This window comes from Lissotriton vulgaris, chromosome 7 (assembly GCF_964263255.1).
Source record: "Lissotriton vulgaris chromosome 7, aLisVul1.2, whole genome shotgun sequence".
Classification (NCBI taxonomy): Eukaryota; Metazoa; Chordata; class Amphibia; order Caudata; family Salamandridae; genus Lissotriton; species Lissotriton vulgaris.
In genome coordinates this window covers 1352174272-1352186696 of record NC_141695.1, presented here as the reverse complement: position 1 = coordinate 1352186696, position 12425 = coordinate 1352174272, and the positions used below count along the sequence as shown (strand labels likewise).

Here is a 12425-nt window from a genome sequence, read left to right as displayed (position 1 = left end):
CCCCACAAAACCAAGAGCCAGAAAAGACAGGAGAAGAATATCCATACCTATGCCTATCCCGTGAACGTGGATGAACATCCCTGGCAAGCCGACCAAGAGTTCCGAGCAGCTCAACAGGAGGACCCGCTCCTACAAGAAGCATGGGGAAGGGCCCTAGACAACGAGGACCCCACACAAGTAGGTCCCTATTTCTTCAAGAAAAGGGGGTTGTTATACAGAAAGGAAGGCCCGCTCCAAAACCCACAATTACTGATTCCCGGTCCCTTCCAGGACAAGGTCCTCTTTTTAGCCCACAGTCACCTGTTCGGGGGTCATTTTGGGGATGAAAAGACCAGCCAGACGGTCCTGGAAAAATTCTATTGGCACGGAGTCTATCAGCGCATTAAGACCTACTGCCGTGAATGTGCTGTTTGCCAAAAACATAGCCGTTACCGACCCCCTAGGGTGCCGCTACAACCGCTTCCCATCATTGACATCCCATTCAGTAGGGTAGGGATGGACATAATAGGGCCCCTATTACCCTCCCAAAGCGGATGTCGATACGCACTGGTCATTGTGGACTATGCCACGCGCTTCCCTGAAGCCATTCCGTTACGCCAGCCCACAGCCCAGAACATAGCCAAAGCTCTCATCACACTATTTTCCTGAGTAGTGTTTCCCCGTGAGATCCTCACTGACCAGGGCACACCATTTGTCTCTTCACTGCTGAAACAGGTCTGCTCTAGGCTAGGGATAAAACAAATTAGGACGTCGGCGTACCATCCGCAAACCGACGGACTGGTCGAGCGCTACAACGCCACCCTAAAACAGACCCTGAAAAAGCTGTTAGGGCTGGAGGCCAAACGGTGGGAGGAAATCCTACGGCTGGCCCTTTTTGCCATACGGTGTAAACCACAGAGCAGTACAGGCTACTCCCCCTATGAGTTATTGTATGGGCGACCCCCTCGTACCCTGCTGGATATGGCTCAGGAAGCCTGGGAAGCTGAGCCTGACCGCACCCGCCCTTTACCCGAGTACGTAAACAACCTAAAGACCCATCTAGCAGAGATACGGGAAATAGTCAAACAAAACATGGAGGGGGCACAAGACACACAGAAACAACAGTATGATAAGGGCACCAAAGCCCAGGTTTTCGCCATCGGGGACCTAGTCCTCCTGATGATGCCCTCGTCCGACCAAAAACTCTTGGGTCAGTGGCAAGGGCCCTATGCCATCCGGCGACAGTTGACCCCGGTTCCTTATTAGATTGAACTCGACCCGCAAGAAGCACGTCCCAGATATATCACATAAACCTCCTGAAAAAATGGGAAGGACCCCGCCCTGTCCTGACTGGGAACAGGCCGCCGTCTTCCTTCCCTTTTGACCCCTGCCTAGATCCTGCTTTGACCCCGGTACAAGTCCGGGCACTCCAAGTAGCCCTGTCACCCGTGATGGAGGTCTTCTCGTCCTATCCGGGACGGACCAGCGTCACCGAACACGCAATCGAAACAGAACCAGGGAAAGTGGTTCGGTTGCGACCCTATCGAGTCGCTGAGGCTCGAAGAGCAGTCATACAAAGGGAGACCGAAGACATGTTAAAAATGGGGATCATAGAGCCTTCGGTCAGCGATTGGAACTCCCCTATAGTCCTGGTGCCAAAACCTGACGGGTCTGTCAGGTTTTGTATAGACGTCCGAGAGGTAAACAAGGTTTCTAGATTCGACACATATCCCTTACCAAGGGTTGACGAAATGGTTGAAAGAATAGGGAAGGCCAAATATATTTCCACCCTTGACCTCTGCAAGGGATACTGGCAGATCCCTCTCCGGGACCAAGACAAGAAGAAGACCGCCTTTTCTACCCCTGAGGGGTTATTTCAGTTCATCGTCATGCCCTTTGGGCTACACGGTGCCCCCGTTACCTTCCAGCGTGCCATGAATCAAGTACAACGTCCACACTCACCATATGCAGGCGCCTATCTGGACGACATAGTCATCTACAGCGACAGCTGGGAACAACACCTGGTACACTTGCATGATATTGTCTCTTCCCTAGGCTCGTTTGGTTTTTCCATAAACCCCGCCAAAACCACCCTGGCTGCACAAACCGTCCAGTACCTCTGTTTCCTTTTGGGCGAAGGCCTGATCAGACCCCAGAAAACCAAAACCAAAGCTATTGAGACCCTTCCCTTCCCACGGACAAAAAAAGATCTCCGAGCTTTTCTCGGACTCCTGGGTTATTATAGGAGATTCGTTCCCAACTTTTCTCAGAGAGCTGCTCCTCTTACGGATCTCCTAAAGAAAGCTACCCACACCGAGCTCGCCCTGAAACACCCCACTGCCCTTTTATGGCAGGCATTCACCGATCTGAAGGGAGCCCTGACCTCCAGCCCTGTCCTGGTAGGCCCCGATTATTCCCGGCCTTTCATACTCCAAACGGATGCCTCTGATCAGGGTTTAGGGGCAGTCCTATCGCAATTGGACGAACAAGGAAATGAGAAACCTATTCTATATCTCAGCCGGAAACTGTTCCCCAGAGAACTAAACTATGCTGTAGTCGAGAAAGAAGCCCTCGCAATCAAGTGGGCCATCGAAAGCCTTAGGTACTATCTGGAGGGTCGAGACTTTACCATTTATACAGACCATGCCCCCTTGGAGTGGATGGCCCGGAACAAAGGACATAACGACCGGGTCTTCCGCTGGTTCCTGTCTCTCCAGCCCTTCCACTTCCATACTCGTCACCGGAAAGTATCCGAAAAAGGCAATGCAGACTTCTTATCCCGTTACCCCTCCTCCCCAACCCGTACAAGAAGGACAGCTAGGGGAAGAGGATGTGATCAGGTCCCGCTGTCACCCCCGCCAGGATTGTACCCCCCTAAAACCTTACCGCTATCTGGGGTGTCACACACAAGCACTTTCAGCCAAACTCCTCTGGTCCGTAACATTGCCGGAGCGGTAACCATGACCCGAAGTTCCCGCCCCTCTCTCTATTCCAGTAGCCAATCAGCGGCCACCAACAACCGGAAGCACTTCGTCTCGACCCCGGAAGTCCCACCCCTGAGGTAGCGACAGAACAAGTGAAAAGCGGAAGCAACATCGAAGACGTCGTCGGAGCATTGTGGCAGGATACTCAGACTGGCGTAGGAGACGGAGAAGAGGAACAACCCAAAGAAGACGTGTGGTCGGAGGACTGGTGGAGTCCCTAAGGAGGTGGCTGAAGAGCGGCCGTGGCTCACCGGAGAGCTACGGCGGACCGCGTGAGTAGCGTAAACCTCCCCGTGAGCACGCTAGGTGCTCAGTGTACATACTCTGTATAGATCTCTCCCTCTTAGGCACTTATCACGTAGTAGAAGAACTGTGAATATCGTACAGCACCCTCACGGTATTGAGCCCTTCTTCCTGTCACGCTCACCCTGACACCCTTGCTGTATTCTAGTTCTTTAACCTTCCTTCATCCCTCTTCCCCGTACCTCCCTCCCTCACGACTCGCTCCTCTCTGCTCCCCTCACTTCCCGGTGTCGGTGGAAGCATACGTACTGAGTCCCTGTTCGGACTAACGGTCCCTTTGTTTCTCTTGTTGCCCTCCGAGGTACCTCCCCAGCAACGGAGACAGAGCCCAGCCGTGGACCAACCCGAGGGGAGCCTAGCCCGACCAGGAAGAACTACCCGACCCATCTTGGAGAATCTGTATTGGCACATCATTTGACTCTTGTACTCCAATAAAAACCCCACTATAGCCCACTACATCCAGCCTCCTTGCCTGATTTTTCGGCCTGCTGCACCCCCACGACCACAACAATGTACCTCATGAATTACCTCAACTGCTGCTTTGCAGTGAAAGGTATGAGTACATAATAATTTGTGCCAAGGTGCAGCATCTTTTTTCCTGTGTTGCCCCCAGCAAGGTGTGACCATAAACAGAAATGGTAGTGGGGCTCAAGACAAATGAAGCTGGAACACATGCCTCAATGTTCGTGCAATGTGGCACTTAATGAGTGAAACCATGTTTGAAGGAAAGAGTGTATTGCAAGGGTGGGAGTTAAAATTAAGTAAGTACAGTGGAGGAGGGGAGATAAAGATAAGGTAGTAACCTGAATTTCAAGTCTTTGTAAGTTTTGTCTTGTAGCAAATATTGACAACCTGATCAACTATAAATCCCCCTTAACCTTTGTGTTTTCATTAAATTTCATTGGGTTTAACATATGTAAAAACTCTTAAAATGGTGGTTGAAACCGTTGGAATGCACCCAAGTGCCCGCAAGAAAGTAATGGGCATTTAAGAGCACTCCAGGTCCTCCTCTGCCCTCATTATCTTGAATATATGAAACATGTCTGCCTACTGACAGGTGGTTCTCTGCCCTATTCACACCTGCAAACAGCGGCTGTGAAGAAGGGTAATTAATTAAGAGAAAGAGTATTTTAGGTCTCTTAAAAACGTTTTTAAATGAAGCCCTACTTTTGGGAGTCAGATTGGATCAGACAGTGGTCTTTTTAGATACAGAGGCTGGAGTTTCATTTCTCTATAGTCACTGCTACTTTGTTTACGTCACAATTTTGTTTTCTTGTTGATCTGTGGCACACTGTCATAGGTGCACTGGGTCACAGAGTCCGGGGGTGATGGGCCGTAGATAGTGAGATAGTGATCAAATGGATTTGCAAAAATGTTAGCAAGTTTTACGGTCAGTCGGTTTCCTTTCGATCAAGTTCTTGGTAGAATTTCTTGTTGAGTTTCCAGAGATGGTTACCCAGCATCTCAAATGCCTAAATCTCTCTGGAGGTCTGCTGCTCTTGTGAAGCAAGAAACACCTGCCATTATACATTTGGCCTTGTTCTGTAGTTTTTGCAGATATGTCTGATACTTCTGGCAACCGCTCCACAAAGGTGAGCATGTGTCATTGTGAGTCGAACAATTGGATTGAATGAGCACACATTGCTTCTTATAAGACTAAGTCAATGGCTATGTGGAGCAATCAGTCTTGTTGATGCTTTCTGCTAAGTTTTCTCAATGTTGTTCTCCAGCTGACTGTAGAATGCATTGTCACCTCTAGGTAGACACTGCTGTTTTCCCACATCATCTTCTCTCATTTAAGGCGGATCTGTGAATGCTCTTTGATCCTCTTCCTGGTGCTTAATGTTACTGGGGGGGGGGGGGGGGGGGGGGGGGTAAGGTTTATCTGCCAGTCACCATACCATCCAGAAATTCTTCTGAGGGATGTTTCAAGGTTCTTAGCTACTTCCTCTTCACTAAAAGACAGAGATGATGGCAACATCATCAGTGTAAAGCACAAGGTGTGTCGTTTTCAACTCAGTGGGAATATAGTTTGTAAATAGGCTGAAGAGAAATGGTCACAGAAGTGATCCCTAAGGCACTCCAAAAAGAATAGGGAGTACTATTGAACACTTGTCTTATACTGTAACATGAAATAGAATGACTTTAGCTTCTTTCTGGGCTTTAGAGAACTACTGGTGCTGGATACACTCATTGAATATCCAGCAAGACAATCCACTGCAGTTTTTGGGAGAATCTTGATTACCAGATTAACAGGTTAGTTATCTCTTCCTGGTGCCTTGATGTTTTTCAGTTTCTTTACAAATCTAAGTACTTTATCCCTTGTGCATTCCTCAATGTTCACAGTTTCTTATTCAGTTGGCACTACAAGTGAAGGGAGGCGCCTTCTCTTTCTATGTCTGTTGTCAATCTGCAGTCCTGGTTCGGATTGAAGGATTCATCTAGTGTGACAGCAAGGACCTATGCTTTGTTTATGCTGCTGCATGTCTGGTGAGTCTTGCCTTGTATTGATGGGTTCGGTTATTTTTTTCTAGTTAAACAACAGGTCACTCTCCAGAGACAGTTGTCAGAGTCTTTCAGGTTAGCTGTAGCAGCTTCTTATTTGTCACTTTTCACCTCTGTACTGGCTTATTTGCCTCTTCAGCAGTTTTGTGAGCATGTTACTTCTTCAGCAAGAATAGGGTGCGATACTTCTGCCCCTGTCTTTATGCTGTGTTTTACTATTGATTGCTCGATACCTTTAGGGATGTCGTAGATGGAACAGCATTGGGGTTTCTGTTGAGGAATGCGGAATTCAATAGTACTATGAACTGTGGCTATGAAAAAGTTTAGAGCTTGGTCAATGTTTTTGATGGATGGGGTCTAAAGGACCAAAAAACAGATTTTCACCTAGGTTTCTTTTGTAGAAATAGCAATCTGCCTTTTTGAAGTTGTACCTAAGGTTCTATTGGCGGTTTTTAATTTTATCTCCAACAGTGATAAATACAGGGTTACGGTCGGATGTCAGTGCTGTTAAAGTCTCTGTGAACTGGGAAAGGGTCTTCATGACAACGATATCCAAAACATCTGATCTGCTGTGCCGATAGTGTGTTGGATGAGTTTCACCAGCAACCAAAAAGTCCTTTTTTCTTGAGTGGGTGGGAAGAGCATATGTCTTGTGGCTTGCAGTCCAAGAGTTAGTTCCAGCACTGGTACTTGGTATTAAGATCATCTCCAGTTATGATCAGGATGCTGGAGTCTATGGAAGCATCTTAGTCGCTTGGGCATAGCTTTGTTGGGGGAGGAATTGGCAGTAATTAAACTAAGTGGGATCGCCATTGTGGTCACTATCATGTGGTGGACTTTAATTTCTGCAACTACCTCTGAGATCTCCAATGAGTTCCTGCCAGTTAATGGCAATGCTTATTTTATCAAATGAGACAGGGGTGGCTGGAAAGTGGATTGTCTAGTGTGGGTCTTGCAATATCTGTGTATATCCTATTACTATCATAACTTGTAGAGATATGACAGGTGATATGACTTGGGATCCTCTGTGCTGTGCCATATTTCTGGTCATATGTCTTTCCCTGTTCATGCTCAGTTGATAATGGATGGTGAGATGTATTTGGTTGCTCCCGTTTTATTTGCTTCCAACGTTCATCTTTCTTCGCTTTCTGGAGGAAGAGACAGCCTCGATAGCTTGCAGGATGATTTCCTCTGCCATTCTCACAGTTACCAAATAATAATGGGACAGAAGCAGGAGACACTGGGGCATTTACTCTATGTGGAAACTTGCAACCACTTCACCAATTTAAAGTGCAAATCATTATGAATGCCCAAAATATGCTGCGTAGAGAGACATTTCAGAATGGAAATAGTCAATTTTGATTAAAAGATGTACATATTTTATGACACTGAACTTTGAACACTGGAGACGCAGTCAGGAAAAGAGGAACGAATGACCGCAAAATAGGTGGATTTGCTTGGACACAAAAATGAACAATGGAAAAAAACACAATGCAGTTTCATATACATGTATATGTTTTTAAAAATTATTGACAGCGCAGTTCTGCTTTACACTTATAAAAAAGAGTAAGAATCGGGAAATAAATGCAAGCGCCTTTCTGAACAATCTGGAAGGACCCTTTTGTACAACGGAAATGCAGTCAACCTGCGCCATCCTGAAGGATGGATTGATTCGCAGAGGAATTAGTGGAAGCAGATGTCCGATCATAAGCCTGAATGTTCTTTTAACTCATTCTTTATACATTCAAAACAGACACCATGGAAAGAAAATAGAGGAAAACAAAATGGGAATGAGAGAAAGAGAAAAACAAGCAAAAGCTGCAGGAATGCAAGAGGGACAGAAGAAAGACTGAGTGAGAACATAGGCGGGCACAAAAGCTAACAATGTGTGCTGACTTTTCCAGTGAACATCCAAAATTAATGCAAACCCTGCCCTTTTTGTGCACAATAATTTGGAAAGGGAGCAGAAGGCAGAGCATACAAGCAAATTCCAATTCATTAAGTATGTAAGGGGCGGGGGGGAGTTTAGAAGATAGCAAAGACCTGTAGCCATAAACCCACATTTCCCATACAAACTCTTCTTTAACCACACCCATGAGGAAATTTGAGCAGAAAGTCACATTTTTAATACAAGCAATTCATACCAGTGGGAGGTCTGTATAAAGCCCACTTCCCTTTGGCAAAGCCTCTTGAAACCCACCCATTGGGGATAGAAAAAGTGCTAGTTTTGTCCCAGCTGTAGCCAGAAGTTCTTCTGTCCTTGTGTGCATCATGTTAGGCTCAACTTCAATGGAGTGAGGGGAAGAACCTAATGTAGATACACTCCACCTACCAATAGACATGTGCAATGTCCCACTCCAATCTTGCACTTATTTTGCAGATGAGACATCGTGGTAAACTGTTTATCAAGTGCCTATTCTTCACAAAGTAAACAAGAGCCTGGGGAAGGAAGGAAATCTGAAAATCACTCTTCGGATAAATGCAATACCCCTAAATCAACTGTATATATACACCTCCAAAGCAAGGTGTGTGGCAAAGTGCAGTGTATACTGTGAAACAGCGTTGTTAGGTGGGTGCAGGACATATGGAGCTGGCACTGTATGCATACTCTTGTCACTAGCACAAACCCTTCAGGATCCGTCTTCAGGGAAAACCTATGAGTATATTTCCAGCCACTTCAAATGAACTATCCAGGGGCAAAGCCTCAATACCTTGATACAAACAGTTTGCAAATTCTAATCTAAGGATCCATTTATATGCTTCTCTGTCTGGGACCCAGTAGGTTTCATAAAATCCCAGAATCACTGGGCCACTCATTAGGACACCCAACTCAATGGGAAAAGGTAAGGGTAAAACCTGTATTCACAGTCCCACAAGTCTCAGTCCCACAGGTCTCTTGAAAGTACTGAGCCCCTGGGCTGCTGTGGATGCTCTTGCCTCAGCTGTTGCGCTCCCATCCTGCAAACACATTTATTACAGTGGTCTAGAGAGTTGGGGGCCATGCAGATGCCACTCTGACTTTATGAGTGCACACAGTTCAAGAACTTGATCCCAGGGATAGGGATCCTGTATTTAAATGTTATAAGCCAAAATACCAGTAAGGAACAAAATGCCCAAATGCAGCAATTTCAATCGAGACCCAAGGCCTTGTAAAAGTAGCTTAATTCCCCAAGACAGGACGTGGGACAAAGGGAAACTTCACACTCACTTCAGCAAGCACTTAATGGACCTGATCACAGTGGGAGAAGGGGGTTCCTGTATGGAAGATTCTGTATGTTAGCTACCCTCCACCAAATACAGATTGAACTCTGAGACAGAGTAACACAGAGCTCCAGTCTCCCAGGGATGACACTTGCTGCTGACTGACTGATGGCAAGCAGTGGGTTGGGGCAGATGAGTAAGAATAACTGAGGTATTGTGGCAGAGGTGGAGGGGAGTAGTGGAACAAACAGGTCCACTGTCATGGTGCAAATACTTATGGAAGTCTGCCCCATGTGCATGACTTTGTTAAGAAAATCAAGTTATGTTTGTGCAAATGGTTACGGAACTAGATCAGGGAGCTCAGCACGAGTTATCCATCTCCTGGCAATATCATTTCTGGAAACTTAGCCAGGAGAATGGAAGTTAGGAAGTCTGGTGCAAGGGTTCCGGCATGGCTCCCTCTGTCACCTTGTCCAGCTGTGGCTGTTCCAGGAAAGTCACAAGCGGCTCATACAGGCTGAAGACCTTCTCGCGACTGTGAGTCTTCTCGTGCTTACGGAGGTCAGAGTTGCTGATAAAGCCCTTGCTGCAGTGTGGGCAGGTATGGGGTCGTACTCCAGAGTGAATCTTCTCATGCTTGCGCAGTCCTGAGCGGTCCGAGAACGACTTGCCACATTCCAGACACTGGAAGGGCTTCTGACTTGGGTGAGTCCGCTCATGCTCCTTCAGCTCACTCAGGGAGAGAAACGTTATCCCACAGTGAGTGCAAGCAGGGGTACCGGTTTGTACAGTAGTGCGATTATGTTTGGGCAGTTCAGCTGTGTCCTCTAGGACTATGTCACACTTAGGGCATGGCTCAGTCTGTGTGGTTCTATGTGTCTGCTCATGTTTGCGTAGACTGGATGACACCATGAAGGTCTTGTCGCACTCCTGGCACTTAAAGGGGCGCTCACCTGAGTGCACTCGGTGGTGCTTGGTAAGGCTTGAGCGCTCAGCAAACGTTTTTCCACACTCAGGGCATTGAAAGGGGCGCTCGCCAGTGTGCACCAGCTGGTGCCGTTTAAGGTCCCAGGATGCCACAAATGTCTTGTCACATGACGGGCATTTGTATGGCCGCTCACCTGTGTGGATACGATGGTGCATAGCCAGGTCAGCTGGCTGTCGGAACGACTTACCACACTTATCACACTTATATGGACGGACACCCAGGTGAGCTCGTTGGTGCCGACGGAAGCTAGATGGGTCTGAGAACATCCGGCCACACTGAGGGCAGAGGTAGGGCTTCTCCCCTGAGTGAGTACGCTGATGGCTTTGGTATGAAGAAAGTTGGGTGAAGTCTTTTTCACATAGCTTGCACTTGTAAGGTTTCTCAGCAGCATGGATACGCAGATGGCAAGTTAACGAGGAGGAGCGGGAAAAGGCCTTGCCACAATCGGAGCACAGGAATGGTTTCTCGCCTGTGTGAGAGCGCTCATGATTTTTCAGATCCTTTAGCTCACTATAGGTTTTCTGGCAGGTGGCACACTGGTACGGTCTCAGGCCTGCATGAGTGCGCTGGTGCTTACGGAAGACTGAGGGGTCCGCAAATCCCTTGCCGCATTCCTGGCAGTTGTAGGGCTTTTCACCAGTGTGCACACGCTGGTGGATCTTCAGCTTGGAAGGTGTGGCATAGCACTTGCTGCACTGTTTGCAGCTGAAGGGCAAGTCTCCAGTGTGAGCAGTCATGTGCACCCGTAGGCACATAGGCTGCATGAAAGCCTTGCCACAGTCCTTACAAACAAAGGGTTTCTCGCCAGTGTGGCTGCGGCCATGGTTGCGTAGCTCGAGAGCCGATTTGTAGGCCTTGTCGCAGAAGCTGCACTTGAATGGGCGCCGAGCCCAGTGGATCTGCTGGTGCTTGCGTAGCCGGGACTTGTCCCTGAATTCCTTGCCACACTCGCCACAGGTGTGTGTAGTGTCATGGGCCCGGCCATGTCGCAGCACCCGCTGCACACTGGGGAAGGACTTGTTGCAGGTTAGGCACTTATAGCGGTGGCCAAATCTGGTATACGCTGTGGCGTTAGGTACACCATCCACATCCAAGGAAGGCTCAGTCTTGATCTCTCGTTCTTCAATATCCTGGGACTTTGGCATCTTGAAAATAATGTTCTGAAAGAAAAGACAGGGTCAGTCAATACGAGGGCAGAGGTATGAACGTCCACACTCATGTTATGTCAATTCTTTTAGCTACCCTGGAATGTCATATACAAGACGAGTTGAATGTGCAAAATTTGAGCACTCTCAGACATGCTTTGGAGAAATCAAAACAATTAGTTTGTACAGACAATTAATAATGAATGTGTGCAATTGAATTCAGACCAAAACACAATTTAGCTCTAAACGTATAAATTGTACCACTTATGGAACTTCACAAAAAACCAAACACTTTCGATGAGCTACTTGCTTATGATACAGTAGTAGAAGTTAAAAATAGGGAAACCATTTCATCAATATGTTCAAATGGGTTACATTTTGATTCTGTCCAAGTTCAAAAATGTGGTTGGAGACAAAGTTTTGGCTTTATAAATACAGATTTTTAGGTCATTTGGGCATGGTCCATTTATTTATTTATGTAAGGATTTAATATAACACTCTTTTCACCAGATTGGAATGAAGGCACTTGCCGGGGAACAATTAGAGATACATACCTGGCGCTTTAACAGGAGCTATGAGAAACGAAAAGAAAAACAAACACAACAGCATAGTGACGCATCGGAGAGGTGGCGAGGGTTGACAGGGAACAGGAGAACTCTGGAGATGAAGGGAAGGCAGGAGGAAGAGGATATAAAAGAGGAAGGTGAAACATACTCTTAAATACAATAAACAAAGAAGGTGCCTGTATATAGCTCTAGATCTCCAAATGAATCCACTTTAGAACATTTCCTGCATCAAACTAGGTATTATGGACAGTTTCCGTAGAAGAGTGGGGCTAGGGTGGAGAGGCATGCTGGAGGTATTTGAAGAGTGTGTGGAGTATAACAGGGGTCTTGGAACAAAATGAAAGAACTGGCAAAGGTCAAAGAATCCACCGTTAATATGGCTTTGTTCGCACCTCTATTCTTGGTCATTAGGCACCACTATTTAAATCAAACGTACTTATTTATGACCTGGAACACTCTGCCTCTCCACCTCAGGCAATCACCATCACTGTCTCAATTCAGGAAGGACCTCAATACCTGGCTCTTCGACTGAACCACAGTGCCTTCGATGGACTAGCAGTCCCCCCCCCTCCCCCCCCCCCCCCCCCAGCACCTTGGGACACTTAAAGGTGAGTAGTCGCACTTTACAAGACACCTAATTGATTGATTTATGTATTTATTTGTGGTCACAGGGACAGTTTATGTCAATATGTTGTACATAAAAATAGTTGTGGAACATGGGACAGACGTGAATCACTCTGCGGTTTGTCGGTGG

At 47.0% G+C, this 12425-nt stretch overlaps 1 protein-coding gene across 1 annotated transcript in view; it reads right to left on the bottom strand.

Annotated features, from left to right (window-relative positions):
- Window positions 1-7285: 7285 nt before the first annotated feature.
- The window catches only part of ZNF668 (zinc finger protein 668), an 85773-nt gene continuing 80633 nt past the window's right edge, over window positions 7286-12425 (bottom strand). Inside the window, exon 2 of the mRNA XM_086932039.1 lies at window positions 7286-11120. Coding sequence (XP_086788165.1) covers window positions 9396-11105 — 1710 coding nt within the window. The 5' untranslated portion in view covers window positions 11106-11120 and the 3' untranslated portion in view covers window positions 7286-9395. The remainder of the gene's footprint in view (window positions 11121-12425) is intronic.